Source organism: Indicator indicator, chromosome 20 (genome assembly GCF_027791375.1).
Source record: "Indicator indicator isolate 239-I01 chromosome 20, UM_Iind_1.1, whole genome shotgun sequence".
Taxonomy (NCBI): Eukaryota; Metazoa; Chordata; class Aves; order Piciformes; family Indicatoridae; genus Indicator; species Indicator indicator.
The window spans coordinates 12,992,643-13,019,849 of NC_072029.1; the positions used below are offsets into that span (position 1 = coordinate 12,992,643).

Sequence of the window (27,207 nt, forward strand, 5' to 3'; positions counted from 1 at the left end):
TTTCCCTTCTTTACTGCATAGCTTTTTTTAGTTGCTTCCATTTAAATCGAGCAACTGAATCTTAACTGCAGTTTTAAGGAATTTCCCATTGTAACAACTGCTGCAAACATTGGCAGGGAGTTCTAGTATTTCTTAAATACATTTGAGAACATACTATTGGGTATGAATAGTGAGAATGATTGCACAGGGTGTTCATGCCACTGTAAATCTTACTGTAGAATCGTGTAGCCATGGATCGTTCCATATTAAATAATCACTTCATTTCTGTATTTCTATGTATTTCTTTTTAATATGGGTTAAATGAATAGATTCCATGTAAAACTCTTTTTGCCTTGTTGTTGTGTTTCATGGCAATTCATTGTGAGCAAATGTAGTACTTCTGGAACTTCAGACAGGGTGGATTACAAAAAGCTAGTAAGTAGTTGAGGAATTATAGATAAAATTAGGCTTGATATGCAAAACCTCAACATTTTCTAAAGTAAATTGCTTAAACAGTTCTCTTCCTGCAGAAACAGAAAAGTTTAGTGCAGCTTCTGTTATGATAAAAGGTCATTCAAAGAGTACCTTCAATAGTCTATTTGAATTTTGGGCACTTTTATAAGAAATCTGACCAATATAATTTCTGTAGCCCTTTATGGAATTAAATGTAAAATAAGGGAGAAAGCAGTGCTGTACATTGGGATGGTTTTAATAGTTTGCTTCTGTTACTCATTTTCTCAGAGGTGACTGTGAACCTGTAATACTATAGGTATGCAGTTTGTAAAAGTTTGTTTGTAGCTGTTAAACAAAATGAAGAGGGGTAAAAATGCCCTGAGACATTCAGTTTAAGCAATCTTCTAAATGTATCTTTGTAAAATTGGAAAACAATTTGAGGGGTTTATTGTTACACTAGTAAAGCAAACAGCCTTTGATCTTTTTCTGTTTGCTAGCTGTGCCAAGCCTCTCTCTTTCTAAAAAGAGGTAAAGCTGCATTTTTTACTTATAAAAATAGCTTGGTCCAAATGACTGAATAGTTTGTGCAGCACTCCTTGCTTAAATGTGTTCTTGCTTCTTGTCAATGTGTTGCTGGCAGCCTTATGCCAGCATATATGTACCACTGTTTTAATCTGTTCTTAGTGTGTATTTTTTAATGCAGTAATAGTTCTGAAAAAGAAAACAACAACAAAAGAACACAAAACCCAACAACAACACTTTTTTCAGCTCAATCTCTTTTGCTGCAGGGGTATGTTGTAGTCCCACAAGGAGATTGAATAAAATCCCTGGCTGAACTATAGCTCAGCTGTTAGCAGTAGTCCTCTGCCCTCAATGGCTGGCAGTAGTGGAGAGTTCCTGGGGAACTATTTGACCTCTACCCTTTGGTTTGACTGTTCCAGTCAGAATCTGCTGCTTCTGTTTGTGCTCACTGTGAGTGCTTTATGCAGGTAAAGTGTGGGGTTGCTTTTCCTACTTTTTGGCTGCTTTATCTGTAGGGCACATCACATTTCCTATTTCTAATTCAGTTATTGAATGAAATGTTACATTGTCCATATTTTAACAGTGTATCTGTCTGTAGGATACTTCTCACACCTTTCCTCCAAGTCCACCCAGGCAGTGCTTCTCTTTCTAGTACAGCAACACTGAAATGTTTATGACAAAAATCAGCAAGCTGGCCAGTGCAGTGCTGGGTGGGATGTGACCCTGATGCTGACAAGTCAAAAGTAGTTGGTCAGCGGTGGCTGAGCTTTCCTTATCCTTTTCTCACCCCTGTGGTTTTCTTGCTTACTTGTAACACTTGCTAGTCTTCGGCAGTTGGTTACTAACGTTGCTCCTGGTGTCATTGCATCTTTGGCTGAGTTCTGCACTTTAAAGTATGTTACTCAATTCATACAATGGTTAGAAACAATGACACTTGTGCGACTGTTAGAGGTTTCTTCCAGTTCTTGTTTGTTGAGTGTTGCTGTGACACTTCAGCAGCAGAGATAAAACACAAACACTGTTTTAAGACTGGAGTCTTAAATATAGATAAGACAAGTAGGGAATTTTTTTGTATTTTAAATGATTTGAGTGTATCTGAAGACCCAATTGCTTTTGTTGCCATAGTTTCTTTGGACAAATGTGTTTATAAAGTGCATTGTTTTTAAATACCAGTATATTTTGTTGTGGCTTAAGGTCCTTAGTAGATCAGAACTGAACTGGGTGAAAAGGTAAATGTGACTGTCACTTCTCAGAGAACTTAGTTGATAGACTATACACTTAAGGTACTTCTAATACAGATGAATGTGTTGTTATGAATAATCAGCAGCAGGTCACTTAGCTGTTCTGGGCAGCAGTTGTTTATTCTGTATAACAGAGGAAAGGTTTATGGAGCAATTGAATTTCTGCAAATGTTGTAATGTAGTTTCCCTCCCACAGAGCACATGTGGGTGACTTTTGCTAGCAAAGATGCAGCTCAAGCTCACAGCAGAGTGATTTGGTACAATTAAAGTGTTGAATCAGAAGGTCTTTGAATGCTTTGGTTTTGTTTTAAGTGGCATAAAAAATTGAAGGGTCACACTGATAATGTGGGAATTCAGTCAACAGTAGTGGGTAATTTCCATGCCGTTAAAGAAGTATTTATTGAAATAAATCAACTGTCCACAAATATATCAGAGTAAGAGCAAGTTCTGTATAGCAGTATTTTAAAGGTACTCTTTGTGTAGAGAGTACAACTGCTATGGTAGCTGTCAGAAGCACTGTGAAGGAAGTTCTTGGTTAAAGAATGTATTTCTTTTTGTTTTTCTTTTGTTTTCCCACTCTCTGTCACATGAACAGACTGGTTAAGTCTGCAAAATATGGGTGAGAAGGGACTAAGCAAGTACTAGGAACAGGACTTGAACAACAGGGTGGCTGAGGTTCAACAGTGGTGCTGGAGTGTTGGTGTCAGGAGTTCTTCATTGAAACAGTATCTGAACAGTCTATTTTTTCACTCCTCTGCATTTAACCTAGTCTGAATAACTCTTCACTATAACATGTTAGGCTGAGAATTGCCTTTCAGAATGAGATTCACTGGTGGATTCAACAGTATGGTTAGGAGCAAAAGTTTGTGTCACGAGGAGCAGAGATTGGTAACAGCAAAATTCATCCTTATAATACATTGCTTGAAACTGGGGGAAGTGTATTGTTTGCCTTCTTGTATCTGGGTTCTAACTGAAGAACATTTCTGCTGAAAATGATCTCTGGTGGGATTTTTTTTTTTTTCCCTGAAAGGATGACTTGGCCTTGTGAAAAAATCCATACTGCTCAGAAATATGCAATTCTTCCATCCTGACTTGATGTGATGTTTCTGGAGCAAGCAGTAGCATTCAGTTTACTTCAGATGCTCATTGTGAAACCTGCAACAAAGATGCACCTTTGTCATACAGGTTCTTGTCATAGACATACTGCCTGATAACTGGGACTTTCCTCCTTTTTGTCCAAAAGATGTGATCACAAGTCAGACTCCAGTAGAGTAGGTTATGAATAGAAAGCTCTTCCCTAATCGTTCTGGCCTGCTCCATTTCAGTGAAAAAAACCCAATTAATAGTTTTTCACGTGAAGTTAATCTCCACATCTAGTTGTTTTTGTTTGCAGTCTGATTACTTTGTTCCCCCCCCCCCCACTTTTTTTTTAAATGGCTTTATTTCTTGCCTTTTTTTTCCCCTATATGATTCAAGTTGATGGTCCAGAAATTTGTGTAGTTCTATATTTTAGTTCTTTATGTAGACTGCAGCTATCTAGCTTGTGTCCTTAATTGCCAGAAAGCGTACTGTGTTTTCAGATTGCCACAGCAAAGTGAATAGATTTTTTTAGTAGTATGGATTTCTTTAAAAGCTCCACAAGTTGTAATGTGTTTAGTTTATCACAGAGAAAATCGATGCAGATTCATATATTTTTAAAGATATTTTTTAAAGAATCTCATTTGTTCAGGCAAAGAGCTAAAGTGCAAATTTTAATTAGCCAGGTTTTCATCACTTCAGAAGGTCATGGTGAGCTGTGGTCTGGTTTTGGGTTTAATTTTCTTTATATTTAGTTTATTTGAAAAGTTTTTCCTTGAAACTTCCATGCTACTAGCTGACATTTTATATGGATAGTCATTTACATAACATTTGTGTGGAAATTGGGAGTTGACAATGAAGAGGCTACAGAGTTGGCCGGTCCAGTAGCAGGCAACTTCAGTCGTAGTCTGAGAGTCTTGCAGGCCTTGAAGCACATTTAATCTTCTTTTTAAAGATTTTGTATAAGACACAACCCAAATTTTCATTTTCAATTTGTAAAATGTTAGTTGCAGGTTCAAAATTAGTCTGAGTGATGTATTAATGGTTCAGATTAGGTTTATGAATGATAGCTGTTTAATCAAAAGCCTTTTTGTGCAGTAATACTGTAATTAGCTTGTTAATGAACATGAACTTAGGTTGACACAGGTGTGCAGACCAGTGTGTCAGAGCTTAGATTTGTAAAGATATTTAACTTTTTTCAATGTGCTTGTGTTTATTTTGACTGTTTCATGGCGGCTGAGGTTTGAAAAGTGTTTCAAAAATACAAGAGTATATAATTCTATGCATTAAGAAAAAAACCTGGTAGTAAATGTTTGGGGAAAAAATTGAAATGGTGTTTAAAAGTTGAAAAGTAAACTTCACTACCTGATTAAATATGCAATGGAACAGTCTCTCAGAACAGATCAGACTTAAGGAGGAAAAGGAAGGAGTGAGAAATCTTTTCTTGTGGAAATGCAGGGGAAATGCACACACCCATGAGTGATCTCGGAGGAAACAAGCTTTTCACCTTGAGTTTTGACTAGTTGTGTTAACTTTAAAGATGAAACTTGCAAGTTCTGTGCAGCATCATAAATTAAACCAATTTTAAACCTTTTTAATTATGCAAAAGTGGATATATAAATACTTAGTGGTTTTGTTTTATCAGCAGTATTTCTTGAATTTATTTTTGTGAAATCAGGGTTCCAACCTGAGAGCTATGAAGTAAGTTTAAGGTAATGAAAGTTAGGATAATACAGAACTAATCTGTAGTCTCTGGTTTTTAGCATGTTTGTTTTCATCACAAAGATGTGTCCCTGTGTAAGGGAAAAACAGCCTTTCAGGCTACTTACTACAAACTAAATATACTTGTATTCCTACAACTACTTTTTTACAACTTTTTTGACAGGAACAAGTTACTACCTTGTATTTCACTATGAATAACTTAGATTGCTTGTTTTGTAAAGTGCAGTGATGTTCTGAGCATTCATTGTAGTGCATCCTCTGATGTTCAGTAACACAGAGGTGTATAGCACAGAATACAGAGATGTATTCTTTCATAACGTTTTAACTGTTGAGTTTGTAATGTGAACAATCTCAAAAGACTGGAATGTAAGCATTAGACACCACTGTTTTTTCACATCACTTGCTTTAGGTCTTTAATTCAGGTGATTGTACAAAAATTCTTTCACAGGTGTATTTTAACATGCACTCAAAACGCCTAGAATATTACAGCTACAGAATAGTGTCTCCATATTGTCTAAAATAATTAACTGGATTGTTGCTTTAATGTAATTCAGTTTGCATTTTTATAGCAGCAAAACTCACCTGAACTAAAGTACTTTTACAGGCTTCTTGGAATTCAGTGGTTTTGCATGACATATTCTGAGTCCTTTTATTCAAGGAATTAGTTCATGCCCAGAATTGGTCTTAAGATTTCTCTACACTGCATTATTAGTTCAAGTTTATTTTGTGTTCAAAATGGCAGCATGGGTGAAAAATACTTTCAGCTGTTTGGTATGGTGGTGTGGTTTGAAACTCAAGTATTGCTTATGTCAATTAATGATACTACAGTGAGTTGCTTCTTTGCTTAATCGAACGGTGAAGTCAAGCCTAACTACGTTACATTAAATGTGTTCTGAAATTAGTGCAGGTAGTTGCTTAGGTTGTTTGGTTCTGTTTGTTTTCAAATTAGAGTGTTTTATTGTTTTTGTAAGGCTCTCAAAACTGAAGGGTAGGAGACTTGCAGGTGTAAGTACTAATGTGTCCCATTGTGCTTCATTCACTTGTGTTTTGTCTGCTAGTGTATGTGGTCCTAGTGTGGACTACAACACTAGGACCAAGTTCAAACTTCACATGTTTTTGTTTGGTATGGTAAGAGTTTTGTTTGCTTGATACGTTTTCAATTGCAGTTGTCTCAAATAAGTTTACTTTGAATACCACAGTAAGATTTTATGTGTAATACTTCTAACCAAAGACATCTACTAATGACTTACTGTTTGAAGGGAGGTGTAATACCTAACCAGCTGTCCTAGTCACATGTTACTGAAAACTGTTGTTTTCAGTATGTTGTAACTGCTTTTTTTTAAATCCAGTGTCTGTAACAGTTCTTGTCCCTTTGTAGTTCTTCTTACGAAAGCTCCTGGCCAAATCACCAGGTCCCTTTACAAACCCTTTGCAAGCCAACCACTTGTGCTGAGGAATTTGGAACTAGATATGGCTGCCTCTTTTTTAGAAGTTTGTCTGAAATATCAAAATATGTTTGTGTGCCCTGGCAGCTGAATACTCTTAAGCTGTCAAATTTGGATTCTACAGGGATTTTTTTTTTTTCTGGTTTAGGTTTCTCAGGTGCTTGGCTGGAAAAGGGTTGTTTTGGAATATTTGTGACCTGTTATGAGCTGTGTGTACTGTAGCTACATGGAAGCAGAAGTCCCCTTTCTTTTCACTGTGATTTCTAGTGTCATTTGATTCGTGTATTGATATTCATTGAATTTTTATTATTTTAGAGTACTTCTGCAAATTAGTTTCAAAAGTTCTAATTAAGGATGCCAGGGGAATAAAAAAAAACCTTTTAGAAACTTCATAATATTTTATGCTTATGTAGTAATCCAAAACAATACCTTTTCATTTTTCTTTTTTACTAGAAGTCAGCCTCTTCTTATCTTGACCATTTCTCCAAAGAAAAAACTAAAACAAAACCCAACAAAACAACCAAAAACTAAACCAGCAAATGCATCTTTAGAGTAAAAGATTTTCCCAGACAGTTGTTTTGGCTTTCATTTGGATTTGTGGCTGAAATGTGAAATACCCAGATTGACATTCTCTGCCTAGTTTGAGGTGGATTTAAAACCTAGGTCTTGTTATGAGCGAGCATGCTGGGTGACATCTTTGATCCATACCCATCTTTCTGCTCTTCCTCCAACCTGTTTGGTGCTATATAGAGGCATTAGTCTTGACTGAATTTGGGAACAGAGATCTCTGGTGGGTTTAATGGGGAAGAGAGGAGGGGAAGATGAAATTGAAATACAGTGGTCCAGGCTTCTCAAAGGAAGGATATTTGAAGTGACTGATGGTATGCCTATAGTAAGTGGAAATCCTTCCAGTGCAGGAATTTCTCACAGTACTGGAAGGGAGGAGATATTAACTGGAAGTTGAATTTAAAATTAATTAAATAATTCCAATTAATTAGAATAAATTGCTGTACAGTATAATTGAATTTATGTGCTAACCGTTTCAGTGGATGATAAGTGTTGATATTTGGTAAAGTGAGATTAACAAAAGATACAGGTCGTGATGCTTCAGGAGCTGCTGACAAGTTTGAAATTAGTTATGGACAGATAAATTTTTGGATGTTTTTCCACTTTTCTACAGGAATGTTAACAGCTCCTGCTTTACATTCATAGTACAGCTTATTGTCCTGACTGTGAATCCTGAGCAATGTAACTGCACTGTGTATGATAGATTTGTTTATTTTATAGCTTCCTGTAGTCTGGTCTCGAATAAACAAAGCATGGCTTATACCCTGCCCTCCAATTTGAGCTATTAGTCTATCTATAAGGTCCTTGGACTATTAAGAGGGTTTTTTCATGCAATGTTTTTCAAAGATTGGAATCCTGAGTTAAAATACAGAATATGATTATATGCATACTACAAGAAAAAAAAAATCACTGAGCATGTTTTGGCCCATTTTTTTTTATATATTTGTGGGGGAGGGAGCTCCCATTCATAATACAGTCAACTTTTCAGTCCAGTATCTTGAAATGGAAAAATGTGTATGTGTTCCCAGTGAATATTGGGTTCAATAGTGTAATTTACACTAGATATTAAATATCTTCAGGTTTTATTATAGTCATGCTTGGGGCTTTTTCTTATAACAATAGTTAAGCATTTGATTTTTCTGAATTTAATAAGAATATTGTACTAGGTAGAAGGCTATATTGGAGAAAATGAAAGTTGCTGTCTGTCTTCTGTTCAGAGTCTGCATCGGTGGACAAGTCTGTATCCCATTCTTGCACAACTCCTTCTACATCTTCTGCTTCTGGACTGAATCCAACTTCTGCGCCTGCTTCATCTGCTCCTACAGTTCCTGTCTCACCTGTCCCACAATCACCAATTCCTCCATTACTTCAGGACCCAAATCTCCTTCGACAGCTGCTGCCTGCTCTGCAAGCCACCTTGCAGCTTAATAATTCTAGCGTAGATATATCCAAAATCAATGAAGGTAAGGATTCTCTGAAGTTGATGTAATGTCTTCTTTAACACACATCAGTGTATAATTGGATATTACTGTGGTAAAGGCAAGCCTTAATTTATATGAAAAGTGAATACATGAATCCCTAGATAAAGTGGAGGTTGTTTTTCTGTTAAGCCTTTTTGAATTAGCCAAGTACCATTTCAGGTTGTTCAGACAGTAAGTGCTGATGTATGTGAGCAGTCTAATTGAGACTGAGGACTTCATCGCTGTATCAGCATTCATCAGTTGCACAAAATTTCGTTAGACCTTTTTGTTCTTTTGTGTTGTGCAGTGGTCTTTGTTTTCTGTAGTGTGTGCTGCTGTTCTAATATGTGTTTGCAAATACTGAAACTTCTAGGGATTCTTAAATCTTGCTGCCTACCAAGTTTTTCTATAACAGAATGTGTTAACCTCTCTGAATGAAGATAGGACAGCAGCCATTCTGCTAGCAAGTTAAATTTTGTGGATGTAATCACTGTATCCAGTACCTTTTTTGTCACATTGGCCTGGTTTTATTAGGATAAAAATTAGAATGTAGTTATAGTACCTTTTGCTACAAGAGCAGGTAAAGCTTGACACATTTTGAATGTAATTTTAACCAGTGTAGCATCTTCATGGGACAGGTTCCTGATGAAGAGTGGTGTGGGACTTGTTGTTTCTTTGAACTTCTAGTGCACAGATCACCAATTCAAGTAGGAAGCAGACATTTACGTGTAGTGCCCAGAGTTCATAACTTCTTAGAAGTGCAAACTCTGAAAGTCAAAACTGTACAGTGCAGTTATTTCTAGGGAGAAGCTGTCAACTGATTTTTATCACCAGATACTACAACTTCATTCAGTACTAATAGGGGGAGTAGGTTATTGTTTCTTCCTGTGCAGGGAGAAGCTTTGAACACTATAATGTGCTAGACTGGACTGAAATAGCATGATTATCATGATTGCTTGTGTTAAAAATGAAAGATCCAATCAAGATTTTAATTGTATTTTGTTTGAAAGCTGCCCATATAAGTTCCTAGTCACCTTCTCTTGCTGTATCTGAGTAGGAGCTGTGTGTGCCTCCAAACAGCATGTTAAGTATTGTTCTGATGGCATGAAGGCTTGGCTGGTTGGTCCCTGTGGGCAGTGACTTTTACCTTGCACAGCTTTTATTGTGCACATGGTGAAATTGTTCTATTTGTGCTGGTCAGTCAGTTTTTTCAGACTTATGCCTGGGTAGTATATGGTCAGGAAGTGTCCCACAGATCCTGTAGACCTTTGTGAAATTATGAGTTTAGAAGCTGGGTCTCATCAGCTCACACTGTGAAATGCTCTTCCTCTGTAGCACAGTTTTGAAACAGTTGGTTTTGGGGGTTTGATGTTTGGGGTGTTTTTTTTTCTTTAAGAAGAAACACTGAATGTCTGGATTTTTAATGTGAAAGATCTTTTCTTCCTCAAACAGGAAGTCTTCCCCTCCATCTCTTTTAGTGAGTTAAACCAATGCTGGGGCTTTTTGCCTTTAAAAAATTACTATGGTTTAAAAACCCCTTATGTTCTCTTTACAACAGTAACAGACTACAAATTGAACAAAAGTTCCTTTGATGTTTACAACAATTATTATTGATCTGTAAGGTCAAGCTGAAAAGTGTAAAGTTACTTTCTAAAAATTTTTTTTCAGTGAATGTTTCCAAGATAAAACTTCTAACTAAAGGTTAGACATGCGAGACATTCTTTAATTGAATTCAAGTCATTAAAAAATAGCTCAGGTGGCTCTGTGGTCTATTTGTGGATAAAGAAACAAAATCAGAAAGAGTATGTGGCTTAAATGTATGTAGCCCATTTGGACAGTTTAAAGTTATCTAGAATTGTCAGTAAAACAGAATGTTTGTTTTTAGTTCTAACAGCAGCTGTGACACAAGCCTCTCTGCAGTCTATACTCCATAAAATTCTTACTGCTGGACCATCTGCTTTCAATATCACTTCCCTAATTTCTCAAGCTGCACAACTGTCTACGCAAGGTATTCAGAGTCTTCTTTTCACTTATGTAAAATCTTTAGGTTGCATTTCATAAAGGTTGATACAACTTAAACTTGCAGAAGCTGTTTCTTGTCTGCTCTGAGGAATGTCAAATGGCATCTTTCCAAGACAGGACAAGAAATTTTTAATTAGGAAGTGGGAAGCTGACGTACAAATAAGTAAACGTGCTTCTCTGTCACACCTTCTGGGATTTTCTGTGTATTAACTAACTCTATATGAGTAATGTGGAACATCTGTGAGACCCTCTCAATTCATTCTGAACCTTTTGTAGAGGTTATTTAGTATTCAGTATAAACCACAACTCTTCCTTGGGTTGAACACCCTTCTTGTAATACTGTGCAACTATGGCTCTTGGAGGAGGCCTTAAATTCTTAAAAGAAAGTTTATTCTGTCTAGTGTGGGGGGGTTGTAGTCTCCTGTAAACAGTATTTTTAATCTTCCAGGCATTCCTCTTCAGGTATCTTCAATGCATTCTGGTTTGTAACTTAATAAAGCTAGAAACTGAAAACAAAACAATAAATGCAGTCATGTTACTGAATAGGTAAGCAGTAGTATGCTAATACTAATTCATAACCAGTAATAAAAACATAGACAGAAGACCTGTCGGGGATGCCTGGAATGGGTGAATAGGTCTCTGGATAAAATATTCATGCATTCTTTGAGTTAAATGGAGTTGAGCACTCTAAAACAGGAGTAGCAAATGAGACTAATTTAGTCTCTTCATGTGTAAAAACTCATTGCATAATAGCTTCTCTTCCCCCTCCCCTCAAGTGTTAGAAGTGAAGTGTTTGGGGGGGAAATCCAATTCTTTAGTTAGAATCGTTGTTGACACCCCAAGTAGAATTGTTGTTCACACACCCCAAGTCTCTCGGTGTATTTGTATATTACCTAATACAGTGTACTCCAAAAGAAAATCTAATTCTCGTTTAAGATAATCTTACTAAAACAAGTACTATTTTTTCCATTACAGCTCAGCCATCTAATCAGTCTCCAATGTCTTTAACATCTGATGCCTCATCGCCCAGATCATATGTGTCTCCAAGGATCAGCACGCCTCAGACTAACACCGTTCCGCTTAAACCTTTGATGACCACACCACCGGTGGCATCGCAACAGAAGGTAGGCTGCTCTTGATTTATGCCACAGCCTAGTAAGAAACCATTAGAGGTAATATGAAATATTGCTGCTATATGTCCATGTGCTAGCAGTTACATAGGTAGGATGATAAAATATGGGTGCTGTCTTTCACAGTAGAAACAAACAACTTGGAAGCAACTCTTGGGATGTATTTTTGCCGTACAACTCCCATCAGGGAATCCCAATACACTAAAGAAAATCTCTTGCTCATTTTGGATGCTGTCTGGAGATAGTACCAAAAGATCAATATTTTAACATATTTAAATGGAAACAAAACTTACTCCAAAGGCAACAGCTGATGCAATTGTGTAGACTTTAGCCAATAAAAGATTTTTAGAATGGGAGAGAAATTGTTGGGGAAGAGGGCTTGATACAGTCTCAGGTTTGGTTTAGAAATATTTTGCAAGGTCAATAACATGATGTCCTTTTCCCTTTCTCACCCCTATTCATTCAGAATTCTTTAACTGGATCAGTGAATAGGAAATGTTAATGGAAGCTAACAAATAAGCTCCTAAGGTTATTCCTAGGGATGAAGTAGACAACATAAAGTAGAAAAAAAGTTGTCTTTTTTGCCTTTTTATTTTCTGATGTGATCCCTCTTAATGGATCACTCTTCAGGGGAAAGAGGTCTGTTGCAGAATCTGAGCTCAGTATTCCACGCCCTACAAGTGGCAATGCTGAAGTATAAATGTGGCTGAAGCTGAGTGAGTTTATTTACTTATTTACTCTGCCCATCAGATCAGAGACTGTTTTGCTGCATACAGATGGGGAAAGGAGATGTAATTAGAAGTACTCAAGATGAAATTCCCCTTGAGGATTTTTCTTTTTTTCCATATTTAAAGATGAGTGATTCCTATCACAGAGCAAAGGTGGGAGAGATACTCTGTTGAAGGACTTGCCATGAGGGAGGGTTCTGTAATTAAGGGCTTCTGAAGTCAGAGCTATTGATTTGCACCCTCTGGTGGAAAGGAGTATTTTTACATTCAAGATAATTTTGTGGTGATAGGTAGAGCTGCAGGGCCTTTTAGGTAAATTAAACAAACAAAATCCAACCAAGAACAAACCAAAACAGAAGATTATCCGTTTACAGTGTTTTTCTGCCTGTGAAAAATGGAAGTGTGTTGAGGGTTTGAACCTCTCCTAGTGGTTTGCTGTTTTCATGCAGTGGGAGCTTGTCCTGTCTCTTTGAAGATTGAGGTCTTCAGGTTTCACCCGGTCTGTCAGTATGTTGCTCAGTGTATATAGTAGCTTGTCAGCATGAGAAGCATGACTCTACAGACTTTTGAGGGAGACTAGTCTTGTTTGATTTTTGCAGGGTTTTGCTGCTGGTTGTTTTTTTGTTCTTTTCTTTCTGAAATACCAGTTCTCCACTGCTCACTCTCTGCTTAGCTGTGTTTTTGCTTGGAAGAGCAGCTCTTTTGTCTTGAAGGCTTTTAAGGAATGCTTTTTTCTTCAGGAGGACTGATTGCATTCCTGATTCTAATCTAAATCACTCATTTTCTTATGTTTTGAGTTTTTCATGGGTACAAAGAAAGCAATTGAGTGGCCCAGTTTGTTGTGATTGACAATGATAGTGAGTTGTGAAAGCCTCATACATGCACTAATCCTGCTTGTCTCTGTTTCTGCTCTTCTGCATTCTGGCTATCTGGTCACATCTCAGAGTTAGGTGACAAGTAATGAAATTATCAAATAGTAGACTTGAAACAAAGGAGGGAGATGCATGGCACTTTCACAGCCTGGGAACTCCCTGCCTTTCATCCAGTATTAAAAGCCAGCATTATGCCTGTGAAGCTGCTGATGTGGTGGGAAACTGTGCCTTTAGAGAAAGTGAGGGCAAGCTGTGCTTTTGGACACACAAGACTTCCCTCAGGTTTTCAGTAGAAGCGAAAAAACTGTCCAAGGCTAAATGCAGGTTTGAGAAGAGTGGACCTAAGTTTAGTGTAAGTTGTAACTACAGCAAGGCTGTCACTCAAAACAGCAAAGGTGTGGCTGTTTTATGCTTTGTCTGGATCTTCACTTACATGTTAGTGCCTCAGCACACAGGATTTCACCTCCAGCGAAATACAGTGTGGGTCATTCACTGTTCTTCTGAAAGTGGTGACTTGTATATTTTGAAGAGCATACTGAGAAAACACCTTTTGAAATATTTACATTTTAATCCATCTTTTGTTAAGATTGCCCCACAGTGAAGTGAGATTGCCCATCTGGTTTATTTTTTTGGAGCATATATAATGTGGTTGCAATCAAAATGTGAAGTGTGGTAGATTTCTAAGTTACTTCAAATCTATAATGTCTTTGCTTCAGCATGCTATTAATCCTGATGGACTGTTGTGATGATTATATACATTAGCAAGCTTTGTGAGGAAGTTACAATTCCTACTACACTGGGATGTCATTATCATAAAAGCTTTTTATTTTTTAGGTACCTCAAGTAGTTTCACAGATCAGCTAAACAGAAGTAGCAATTCTTGACAGCACAATCTTTTCTTGGGTTTTGTGTTCCTCAGATCTGGTGTTGACAACATTGCTGTTGAATATTTACATGGATTTGTTGTGTGTTAGTCCCAGAAGTAACAATTTCTGGATCAGCAGCAGATACTTGTCCAGTTCAGTACAAAAAAAGCCCTTTTCTTGCTAATTCTTATATTGGCATAATTCAATTCCATAGCTGGGATTGAGATGAGAATTTAGGTGATGATAGCACTGTGAGCATGTCTGTTTTAGTACTCTTGGCTATGTCAGTCAGGTTAGCTTATGCAGTTGGCATTTTGGGGTAAACTGTGTGTAATCAAGCTGTGGTGCTGTGCCAGGGCACACTTGTTTTCAGAGCTTAGGGTGCTGTGATACAGCAGACAGAGATGAAGCTGAACTGTCACCATGCAAGCAGAGCCCAGTGCCAGATGCAGGGATATTTGAGGTGGCTCTGGGAACAGTAGAGTGCCATTGATGTATAAGGGCCTGTTACTTAGGACTGCATGATCCTGTCTGTACTGCCTTTAAACTGAGCTGCTGTATCTACCTGGAAGTGTGCTGTTGTATACACACAGCAGCTCAGGTGGCTCCAGGATCCTAGGCATCACTTTTTCTATGTAGCTGTGCCTGTGTTGTGTGGTTAGAAACTGTTCAGAATTTCTTCAGAATCACTGTGTGAAGCATCTTACACAGATCTGTCAAGGTCAGTAAGAATATTGCCTGTGGAATTTATCTTTTTTTATTTAGTTCTTGTTATTTCTCTGTTCCTGGTACACTTAACTCATGATCTTCGAAACACTTGGAAAACAGGGAATAGTTCAAGAGTTTCTGTGGCTCGTTTATCTCGCAATCCCAGTTTATCTTTACAATCCACTTTTGTTTTTATTATTACCAGCCAAGGAGCTGGTTAGTTTTCCAATTTGGATCTGCAAGGTATTATCTCTGATGATCATTCCTTTTTAAAGTTGCTTCTTCTGGTTGAACAGCCTCAGTAGTTATGTCTGCTGAAGGGGTGAGCAAAATTCAGGCATTAATAGTAAAATTCATCATGTCATATGTTTCATAAAGATATGTGGATAGTCTTTTTTCCTAAATCAATTTGTGAACTGCTATTATTTTGCCCCCCTTAACTGTATAATTGTTTATTTCAACAATGAATGATCCTGCAATGATCTTGCCTTATCTTCCCAGAAGTGTGACCCATTCATATGTTATTTAGGCCTCTTTTTTCCTTTTTTTTTTGGGGTGGGGGGCAGCTTTTGATGTTAATTTTAAAATGTAAGTTTTCCTCTTAGGTGTATCAGTAGGTTTGAGATTTCATTAGGATTTCCTGTATATCTAAATAAATGAAGTTGTGTCTTGAGTTTACTTGAGCAGATACTGTCTGACTTGCCATCTGTGGTTTGTTTCACAGGAGTCTCTTTCTGAAACTGAGAGAATTTCTGGAGGTTCAGATGACCACTAGTTAGTAATCTGCACCAGCTTGATGTCAGCAAATGCCAGACAGGCTGCCTGATTTATGGTTTTTGTCTTTGTGAATCCCTAGAACCCATTCTTCCTTCTTAAAGTCGTTAGCTTGATTTTCAGAAGTGGGGGATAAATTTTGGAGCTGTTTCCTCTTTTGTATGTACTTCAAAAGGGACAGAGGTATGCAGAGTATGGGGGAAAGAAAACATACCTCCATTTACTGTAACTTAGACACTAGTACGTTGCAAAACTCTTCATCTTGTTGTAGTTTAGGACTTCACAGAAAGAAAGACTGTGTCTCATTGCTGATTACTTTGTCTTAAATGTTCGTGTGTACTACAAAGGAAAAGTCAAAAGCCGGTGATGACTTCTGGTTTTAGTGATTCTGACAGAACAGTTACAAAGGGGAAGTAGCAGACTGATAAATATGCTTTAGTTTGTGGTTTGTTTGTTTTTTTTTTTTCCATTCCTAACAGGTATTATAGCATGGTAATGACCTAATTCTGCTCTTGATGCTGTGGGGAACTTCTCACTTTTGAAGTGAAAATTTTTATTTGGATAGTGAACAGTTCTTGTGAGTTTGAAAATGAGCTTGGTGTTCACATGAAAGATATGGCCAAAAATGAAATTGGGTTGACCTGTTTTACCTAATAAACTTGCAATATTTGCCAAGTCATATGGATCTAAATTTGCTTCTGTTATATCTACTCAGTATTCCTGTTATAGTAAAAAAGCTGTTAAAGCTGTGGAACTTGATTTTTTTTTTTTTAATATTATTTTTACAAAACACCTTATGAAGAATGAAGAAATTATGTCAACAAAATACATTCTATCAAAAGAACCCAGCTGGTATTATAACTTCTGATTTCTGTGTTTTCCTTGGGTTCTTACACTTGATATTTACTGTGGAGAAATTCTAATGAAGTTTTGCATTTTTTAGGTTGCTACTCCAGGTGTTAAACAAGGACCAGCTTCGCAGGCAGCACCTCAGCAGCCAGTAATAGCTGACAAGCAGGCAGGTCATGAACCTGCCTCTCCACGGAGTCTTCAGCGCTCGAGGTACGTTGAAATACTTCTCTGTGCTGTCCTCTGGTTTTGCTCTGGATCCAGTGTCTGTCATAGATGTTGCACATTGTGGGCTTTGCTTTGTCCTGTTTACTGAACGTGGATTGAACTCTGCTGCTACTGTAAGTGTCTTTGTTACAGAGCTAATATGGTATATTTTGCATTTCTTTCAGTGCAGTTATGAGATTTAACTCTGCGATTTGCATAGTTAGGTGTTTGTATCTTGCTGTAGTGTAATCTGATTTTGAAGTTAGTAAGAACTGTTTAGTTGTCAGATGGTGTTAGGTATTAGGTAATAGATTAGTCTTTTCCAACCTGGTTGATTCTGTAATTCTATGAAATTTTGTCTATCAGGTGATTTTGCTGTCTTAATGAAAAGCATTAAAAAAAATTAAGCTTTGCAAATGCTTTTTCCTGGGCTGGGCTTTCTTTGTCAGCATTGCAGCTTACTCAAACGTTGCATGATACAGAACTTTAGCCATTGGTTTATCAGGTGGGTTTAAAATCTCTGTCTTCTCTGAAATTTTTCTTTTGGGAAGGTTCATTATGTAGGTTGCTTTGCATTTCAACATACTGGTTCCAGGGGCTGTGTCATAAGATCTTTGTGGTGGAGTTGTGGGTCTAGAACTGTGGCAGGAGGAGATTGCTGGTTGACTTTTTTAATTGTGCATCATCACAACGGATTCCTGTAAATCTGCGAGCTGTTGTTTTCTCTCTGGAAGCATTCCATTACCTGTGGCATAGTCCATCTTTTAACTCATACAGTAGTTGAGGCAGGTATCTGGCTTTATTGAAGCATTTTCAAATACAGCAGCAGTTTGGAACTGTCATTGCTGCATTTGTAGCTCCCCCTGCTGCTAGCAAAGCACTGCTAGGATCTTTTGAGACTGTATGTTTTAGTCATGATTAAGACCCAACTCTATTTTTGGAAACTCACAGATTTTCTTTATTTTCCTGAAATGTGTCTGGTGTGTTGGAGTATTTTTTTGCTGTTGAAGTAGGAGTCAGAGAAGCCAGGTTGATAAATGGAGAGGAAGCAAATCATAAAGGAGCTTAAGTTCTATTGGAACTAAAGAGCAAATAAACATTGAAGGTGCTGCCTCAGTTCTGCATAGCTAATAAATACAGCCTTTCTCTGCACCATCAGTATGCTGATGCTGTACCAATAGATAGAAATATAGAATAATTTAGGTTGGAAGGGACTTGTAGCTGTGATGTATTCCACATCCCAACTCACAGTAGGATTGACATATTTGAAATGCTAAGGACATTGTTTAGGTGTGGTTTTGAAATATCTTTGAGCATCTTCTTCTAATACCTGACTACTCTTGTGGTGAATGTTGTACCCTTATGCCTAATTAGAATTTCCCTTGTTGCAGCTTGTGTTCCTACCTCTTGTCCTTTCACTGTGCATCTCTGAGAACAGCCTGGCTGTCTGCTGTCTCCGTAGATAGTTAAAAACAGTAAGAAGATCCTTCAATTCCCTTCCATCAGCCTTCTCTTTCCCAGACTGAATTAACTTACAGCTTTTCCTGATACAGCACATGCTTCCAGCCCTTAGGCATCTGTGTGGTCCTCTGTCAGATTCCTTTGGTGTGGCAGTTTTATTTCCTGTCTGTCCATTCTGGTCCCTCTGAACACCCTACCCTCCAGTGTATTGACTGCTCCCCCCAGATAGGTGTCATCTGCAGACTCACTGCAGGTGGGCTGTGTGCCACCATCTAGTTTTTAATAAAAACATTAAGCAATGTTGGCTGCAGTGTTAATCACTGAGACACAGCACTAGTCATTGGCTTTTCGTTGGTCTTTGTATTGCTGACTGTAGCCTTTGAGCCCAGCAGTTCAATCAGTTTTCCACCCACCGTACACATGAAATCCGGATAAGGGAACAGTTCATCTGTGATGATGGCACAGGCCTTGCTGAAGTCAAGATAAACATTATCAGTGCTTTTCCCTTATCCTCTGAGCCAGTCATCTTGTCATAGAAGTCAGTGAGCTTGAGCAGGCTTAATTTCACCTTGATAAATCCGATGGCTTTTTCTTGTTTTCACTTTTAGTCTTTCACATAGTTGGAACCCCTTCCAGGAAAAGTTGCTTCCTAGCTTTGCCAGAGACTAAATTCAGCTGGCCTGTAGTTCCTCAGGTCATCATCCCTGTTCTTTTTGAAGATGGCTTTAACATTTGCTTCTCTTCCCCCATCATCAGGAAACTTGCCTGCTCACCACGCTGTTTGAGATGATGCAGCATCTGAGTTAGGCTGGCCAGCTCCCAGCCCAGATCACCCTTGGGTGCAGACCCTCTGGTTGCATGGACATATGTCCAGTTGCTTAACTGCTTCTTAGCTTCCTCCTCTGCTGTAGGTAACACTTGACTCACACTCACTCTGCTGATGTGCTGAGCATGTGGGAGGCCTGACAGCAGTCCCTACTCATAGAATCCCAGGAAAAAAAAAATCTGCCAAGTACCCCATCATGTCCTTTATCTCTAGGTTTCCTCACCTTGTAGAGAGGCAGCCCATCTGTTCCTAACCTTTCATTTGCTCTTATGTACAGTGCTGGTTTCCTTTCATGTCCTTGGCTAGTTTCAACTGGAGCTTCAAAATCTGCATGCTATTTTTTCCCTAATCAACCAAATGTTTCTAAGGTTAAGTGTTTGCGCTTGTGAGTGGTTTTGAAGTAGTTGAGCCAATTACTGAGAGAACACAGAGCAGAAAACCCAAATAATGCTTTCTTTCTACCCTCCCCCAGTTAAATATTCACTTTTGCAAGGTTTGCTGCCTGAAATGAAGGAAAAATGATGTATACAGCTCTAAGAAAGCTGCCTGCCAAAGGCTCTCTGCATATTTTTTTTAATGTTTTTTTATATTCTAAGTTTTTAAACAGGTTTGAGGGTATTGAAAGGAACGAGGTTAAAGTCTTTGATGCTGCAGAGCAGTGTGCTGTGCCTAATTTGGCTGTTTGGAAACCTCCTGTAATTCTTTGTAAGTGTGAGTGATTAGGATAAATGGCTGTGCATTGGACTGGAAAGGGAAATGCATTATGCTAGGGTGTTTTCAGTCCTCAGTGGGGTAGGCTAGGTGGCAAATTAAGATTGCTCTCAAATTTGTTTTATCTTCATATTATTTACATCACTTGCAGGAGAGCAGTAAGAAAGTTTTAGGTAATAGACTGAAATGATGGCCTGTATTGAAAAATTGCTGCCAGTGTTTGTTAACATAATCTTACAAGGGCTAGGTACTTACACAATTACTACTACTATTTCTTGGTATAAGTAGTGCCAAAAGAACATTGTGACTTGATGGTTACTGGTGCTAGTGATGTTCTTTTGTCCTGCTCAAGATCCTTTGTCTTTCCTTACAGTAGTGGAGAGGAGAGAGCAGACTGTTTTCATCCTGCCCTTCCTTTGTCCATGTTTGCATGGATAACAGTGCTGCTCCCACCTCTTTGCAAAACAGACCAACAGAGCCCCCTCTATAAGGGTAGTGGCCATGGGAGTGAGCGAACCAGTGCTGGAAAGGGAACTAAGTGCCTTGTTTTTGCAAGGAATGGGGAGTAGAAAAGGGCATGTGCTGAAACATCAGCTTCGAAGTTTCCCCACCACAGGAATATATAGTCTTTCAATAAAAGTTCTGTTAGTAATGATTACAAACCCTTTTAACCAAGAGTTACAGCTGCAAAGTAGAATTGGAAAATCTGTGTATTGGTGTAGTTCAGATAAGGAAGGTGTTTGCTTGCATATGGAGGTCTCAAAATAGAGCAGTCAAAGGCTTTATCCAAGGCACAGCTTTTGATTTGTCCTGCAGTACATGTGTCAGATGAACATGTCTCCATGCATCTGTTCTCCAGCAACAAATTAACAAACCAACTAGGAAAAGGGCAGCATGAATTTGTTCCAGTAAGGCAGCCCAGTTGATAGCTGCAAACCTGCGGCTCCTGTGCTGCTTCTCTCTTGAGTGCTTTGAGTGAGGATGTGCAGTATCACAGTCACCTGGGTGTTGATATTTGGCATTAATAGATGCTTGTAATCCAATGTTTTTAGATCAGAACACCAGGCTTTGTTCTTGATGATTATTGTGACACTTGCCAATATTCTGTTGGATAAATCTGCTTGACTTCATCTGATACATCCTTGGTGAAAACCTTTGGTTTGCAGCTATTGGAAGGAAGAATGTACATGTATATACTCTATCCAACACTGAAATGCAGGAACAGCCTGCATCTCTTGAAACCTTTTTAAAAACCACCAAACAAATAAAATTTTCCCCCTTACATTGTAGCACACAAACAGTCCCCATATAAACAGGAGGTTTGTGGAAAAGTGGCACAGGTTTGGTCTACCAGAAACATTCACTTTTGTGGTTTAAATGTTCTATGGTTTTTTTGTGGCTGGAAGCAATGCATTTTACATGCTTATTTCTCTCTAGGTTTATGTATACTTTTCAAATGCTCACTTACGGTTTTGAATTCTTTCTTGTAGTAGTCAAAGAAGCCCATCACCAGGTCCAAATCATACCTCTAGCACTAGTGCATCAAATTCAACACCTGCCCCGCAGAGCACGCCTGTACGACCCACGTGTTCATTAACACCTACACTAGCAGCACACTTCAATGAAAATCTTATCAAGCATGTTCAAGGCTGGCCTGCAGACCATGCAGAAAAACAGGTGGGTACAGGCTTTGTTCCCCATCAGACTGCAAAATGTGGAGCTTAAAATCTAGTTTCCTTACACAGGTTGCTTTTCCTAGGGATTAAAAGTATTTAAAAACCCTCTGATGCTTGGCCCTAGCCAGAAAAGAGGAGAGGGAAAATAGATTAGGTCAGACCTGCAGATTTGTGATTGCCATCGAAGAAAATCAGCTCTCCCAGCCAGAGCCAGCACAGCAGAGAGTACCATTGCTGAACTGTAATAGCACAGGGAAGGATCGGTTTCAAACAACTTTCCTGGCAAGAAACACTCTTTTGTCATTGTGTTGTGATACACAGGGCCTCAGAGTAATTATACTAGTCTCCTTGGTGCTGTTGAGGAGTTCTCTGGAGTCACATATCCAGTTCAGTGAGAGCTTCAAGAAATCCACAAACTGAGGATAGATCTTGCCTTGTAAAATTACGCTTCTGCTTGTCTCCACCTGACTGCATAAGGATATAAAATAGTGGAGTTTGTCTGAAGAGGGTTGCAAAGCTGTGATTGTTTTCCTGTATAAGGTATTCCTGTGTGATAATCAGTTGGTTTTGTTACTAAGGCTTTAATTTAGTCTGACACTGGAATAGTGGATGGAGACTTTTAACTGTTTGGACAAATTACTTTGGGAACATGGAGCCCTGTCATGCACTTTCTTTCAAGCTGACTGGGTAAACATTTGTTAGGATCCAGGAAATGTAAACCTCTCAGCAGGGGCCTGGGTTAGACAATCTCCTGACAGCCAGTGTTGTTCATTTCTGCTTCTAAATGGGCTTTTGTGGAGAATTAAATGTACTTCTGATTACATACTGCCTTTTGAAGTTCATAGTTTGCTTTGCTGCCTCAAGATACATCCAGCAGTACTCTGGCTACAGCCAGTTGTTTCCAGTGCATGGTTCAAAATCCTCATCTTTGTGTGTAACCTTTGCAGGCATCAAGATTACGTGAGGAAGCCCATAACATGGGAAGTGTCCACATGTCAGAAATTTGTACTGAATTAAAGAATTTAAGATCTTTAGTTCGAGTATGTGAAATTCAAGCAACTTTGCGTGAGCAAAGGTAAGTGTGTGGTCTGTGTTCAATTTCCAAGGTGGCATTAGAGCTCCCATTCTGTCATTGTTTTGCACAAGCTATATTTCTGATGACTTTGAAAGTATGCCACTACTTGACAGTTTTGTAAGTTATCTTCTGTGTGTATGTTCTACCCCTTTCCCACACAGAAAGCTCTTGGTCTCCAATGAGTAGAACCAGATATCCAACTTCATTCATAGAATGGTTTGGTTTGGAAGGGAGGTTAAAGATCATGTAGTCCAAACCCCCTGCTGTGGGCAGGGATACCTTCCATTAGATCAGGTTGCCTTATCCAACCTAGCCTTGAACACCTCACATATCTTCATAGGAGAGGTGCTCCAGCCCTCTGATCATCTTTATGGCCCTCTGCTGGACTCACTGCAGCAGCTGTGGATCCCACTATCCATGTTGATGACAAAAATGTTAAACAGCTTCTGTGGGTATTTTCACTTAGGCAAGAGTGTTGGTTTACACTGTATGGTTTACACTGGTTTTAAGCACTACAGTTTGCATGAGACATTCATTAAGTCTTGTATTACGAGCTAAGGAAAAAAATTAATGTTTGTTAATTAAGTATGAGGTGTCTGAGAAGATCTTGAGGTTCTTCAGTGAGATGATCATAGCAAAACAGGCTTCTGCTTTTAAGTCACAACAGGTGTCTCCTCTGGTGCTGATCCTGCTTTCATACCTAGTTTCCTTTCTAAGTTGTTACCCCACTGTGAATGTTACCCCACAGCTGGAATGCTGTGATTCCGAGTTTTAGGCTGCTTTTAATAGCAGTGCCCACTGTTTCGACAGCTAGCTTTATCCCAAGAGGTCTTGCTTTTTGGCAGTTAGTAAAGGAATCTTTTAGAAGCAGGCTCTAATATGTTTGTGAACCTTTCCTAATGAAGAATTGAAAATATTCTTTCAGAAATCATTTCATAACTTCATAACATAAATTACAGCTTCTGTAGTATGTTTTATTAATTGCTTGGTTTCCTGCTGGGTTCATTTCTGTCTCTGGGTGCAGATTTGATCTGAAATAACCAGTCAAGTACCATGTTGAGCTAACTAAATAGCACCTTGTTTCTTGTTCACTGTCAGTGGATAACAACTGTGACTTTGAATTTGTGGTAACATCTATCTTTTGCTGCAATTCCAAAGATGTGGAATACTTGGCATAAGTAACAAGGTGGTGGGGAGAAGCTTTCCCAAAGAATGGGCTTACCAAAACCAATGCATTTGAAGGATGATGCTATTTCTGTCCTTTTGCATAGAACTGTTTAAATTTGTTCTAAAAAGGAACTTTTATCTCTAGGCAAAGGAATCCATGCCTGCATGGAGGCACTTCTCACTGACTGGTAGATTTTATATGCCAACAGCTTTTTTAAGTTTTAATGGATTTTCAAAGTTAGGGTTTTGTGGTTGTTTTTTACATGTTCAATGTGTAAATCTAAAGTTTCTACTAAAATGCAAATAGATAGTTAATTTTCAACAAACTGTAACAAGTTCTGCAGAAGTCTTCCTGCATCAGTTGAAGTTGCTTTGGACTTTTCATATAAATATTTTATAATTTCAACTTTCACTGAATATTTTCTTAATTCATTCTCATGCTTGCATCACACTTCAGCATCATGAGAAATTGTTTCAAAACATTCCTTAAAAATTCTGGGAAACAGCTATGTAAAGAAAGTGTTCATTAATTATGATAATTGTTTATGTCAGTTACAGAATCATAGAACCGTTTATGATCTTAAAGATCTTTTCCAACAATTAACTGTGCCACATCTTTTAAATACTTCCAGGTATAGTGACTCCACCACTTCCCTGGCAGCCTATTCCAGTGCCCAATGACCCTTTCAGTGAAGAATTTTTTTCCTAATAGCCAATCTAAACCTCCCTTGGCACAAACTGAGGTCATTTCCTCTTGGCTTATGGCTTGGTACTTGGGAGAAGAGAATCAACCCCACCTGGCTCTAGACTCATTTCAGGGAGTTGCAGAGCTCGAGATCTCCCTTCAGTTTCCATTTCTGCAGACTAAACCCCAGTTCCTTCAGCTGCTCCTCACCAGACCTGTTCTTCAGACCCTTCCCCACCTCTCTTGCCCTTCTCTGGACACTAGCAGCTCAGTGTCTTTCTTGGAGTGATGGGCCCAAAACCCAGTATTTGAGGTGCAGCCTCATCAATGTCAAGTAGAGGAGGACGATCACTTCCCCACACCTGCTGATAAAGCCAAGATGCTGTTGGTCTTTTTAGTGTCTTTCACTGGAATTGTAGAATACGCGTGTGGATACTTAATATCTCTGTTTAATGAAAATGTGTATACTAATTTGTTTCTTTTCTCTTGCAGGATACTATTTTTGAGGCAACAAATAAAAGAACTTGAAAAGCTAAAGAATCAGAATTCCTTCATGGTGTGAAAAGATGTAAACAATTGCACATGGTTTTGAGTACAGGAACTATTAAACTGATGCCCAGTCTTAACACTTTTGAGCTGCATTTGAGTAGACTTTGGACCGTTGAGCTGGGCAGAAAAAAAGTTGACATGGGGAAGGGGACAGGAGGGAGTCAAATTCAGGGGAAAGATACAAGAATGATTTGTAATAAAACCCTTGAAATGTAGATTTCTTGTAGATGTATTCTTCACGTTGTAAATATGTTTTGTAGAGTGAAGCCATGGGAAGCCATGTGTATCAGAGCTTAGACATCCAAAACTAATCAATGCTGAGGTGGCTAAATACCTAGCCTTTTACATGTAAACCTGTCTGCAAAATTAGCTTTCCTTTGGGTTTTTTCCTTTTTTTTTTTTTAATTTCTTTTTTTGTTTTGTTAGTTTGTTTGGATTTCTGTTGTGTTTTTTTGTTTTTTTGTTTTTTTTTTTTAGTTAATTTATCATTCAGAAATCTTGCGTTTCCTAAAATTCAATGCAAGCGCCAGGCGATCTGTGTCTAAGGCTGCAACAATTTGGGTAATGTACAAAAATATCATGAGACAACTCTTTCCACACTTGCACCGGATCGAGAGCAGTGCTTCTCCATTTCTGTTTTACAGAGAAATGTTTTTCATTTTCTGTGTTCCATTTCCCCGTGAAATCCTAAATCTGATTTATCAGTTTTTTAATGCTTCTAATTTTCTCTTTTTCTGAAGGCACTGTTGCTATGGCACTTTTTCTATAATCTTTTCATTCCTGTGTACAGTAGCTTAAAATTGCAGTGATTGAGCATAACCCACTTGTTTGTATAAATTATTGAAACGTATTTCCATTTGCACCCTGTAAGAATGGACTTCTAGTACTGCTGGGCATGTGTGCTGAAAGTACATTACTTGCTCAAATATAAGGAAATAGCCCAATGAACATGTTAACATGGTTGTGGGAGGGGAAAGGAAAAAAAAAAGCTAGTCAGATGTGAATTGTATCTGTTGTAATAAACATGTTAAAACAAAGAAACACTGGTTTTCATTTCCTTTGATCAACACACATTAAAATTTGGTCTGTTTGGGGACTCTTTTATTAGAACTGTTCTTGTTGAACATTTTTGTACTTAAATAATTCCTCAAGGGAGGTTTTGTTTAAAAACTTGTAAACAGGAAAATGTGTATAAAATATTTAATGAAATGTAAAATTCAACAAGAATGATTTAAGACCTCCCCAACGGTTGTCATACGTTAACTCCTGGTTTACCTGTCTTGATATTCTGACATTTCATTTGGAAGGATGTTTGTGTTGTAGCTAACTGTTTTAAGTCTGGTGCTGACTGCTGTTCTTAACCATCACAAAACGCTGAATTTGTGTAATTGGAGCAACCCACTGTTTGAAAATGGTGGCACAGCTCAGCTTTGTATATTGTTTCCTAAAGTATATTAAAAAATAAAAAAGAAACTATTGCTACTACAAAATAAACATGACTTTTTCTTTGCTTAAAAAATACACCACCACAAGCAGTGGTGGCAGGGCTAGTTTGTATTTGCAGAGGTGTTTATGTTACAGTAGTCAGTTAAGTAAGAAAGATTGTATGTGATGGATTAAAAGAAGAACTTAATGATAAAGGTGTTGACATGTATTGCTACATCTTTTGTTCCTACAGAGTCTGTCTGTCAGCACCACAAACATGACTTGATTTTTGTTTTGCTTTTTCTTATGTGAGTGGGCTGGTACTGCCTTGTGAAATCAGTTTGCTGTCAGTGAAGCTGAGTGCTCTGTCCTAACAAGATGCTGCAGATGGGACAAGCTGAAATAACACAGCAGCAAATAAGAAATCGAGATAGATAAACTTGTATTTGTTCCTCATCTTTTAACCCTCTTCTGCTGTTGCATTTTGTATTGTGCTTATGTTTCATTTTGCTCAGAAATGGGAATAGAATAATCTTGAATTAATTTATCATGCATTGTTTCAGCATGTTTATAGAGAGTGGCCAAGTGGCAGAAGGCTTTCCATGACTCATGTTTGCCTAATGTCCTATTTCTTGTAGCACTCCTGAGGTTGCTCAAGTGTAGGGAAATAGCATGTGAAATGGACAGATGTGCAGGTGGTCTTTCACCAGCAGCTGTCCTTAGTTGTGGTATTTTGCTCTTTATTTACTTGCTGAGACAAAAGTTGCCTCTGTCATGGTAGATATGCTGGGCATGTTTTCCACCAGCTTAATTTGCTTCCTTTTGATTCATATGTTGTCCTCTCTAACATCCTGTATCAGTGAGCTTCATGAGTTAATTTTTTTCTGTAGGAAATTACTTTGGATTATGTTTTCAAATCTCTGGTTTGAATTTATCATGTGCTGAGCTGCTGCCTCTTGATCTTACTATTGGTTGATTTACAGAAGAGCCTCTCTTCCAGCCTTAAAGGG

At 38.2% G+C, this 27,207-nt stretch overlaps 1 protein-coding gene across 2 annotated transcripts in view; it reads left to right on the top strand.

Moving 5' to 3' along the window:
* The window catches only part of WAC (WW domain containing adaptor with coiled-coil), a 51,444-nt gene extending 26,616 nt beyond the window's left edge, over positions 1-24,828 (top strand). For both annotated transcript variants that reach the window (XM_054390001.1, XM_054390002.1), the window contains 7 exons: positions 8,224-8,469; positions 10,352-10,474; positions 11,464-11,612; positions 16,510-16,628; positions 21,111-21,297; positions 22,244-22,371; positions 24,716-24,828. In XM_054390001.1, coding sequence (XP_054245976.1) covers positions 8,224-8,469; positions 10,352-10,474; positions 11,464-11,612; positions 16,510-16,628; positions 21,111-21,297; positions 22,244-22,371; positions 24,716-24,785 — 1,022 coding nt within the window. In that variant the 3' untranslated portion in view covers positions 24,786-24,828. The remainder of the gene's footprint in view (positions 1-8,223; positions 8,470-10,351; positions 10,475-11,463; positions 11,613-16,509; positions 16,629-21,110; positions 21,298-22,243; positions 22,372-24,715) is intronic.
* Positions 24,829-27,207: the final 2,379 nt, after the last annotated feature.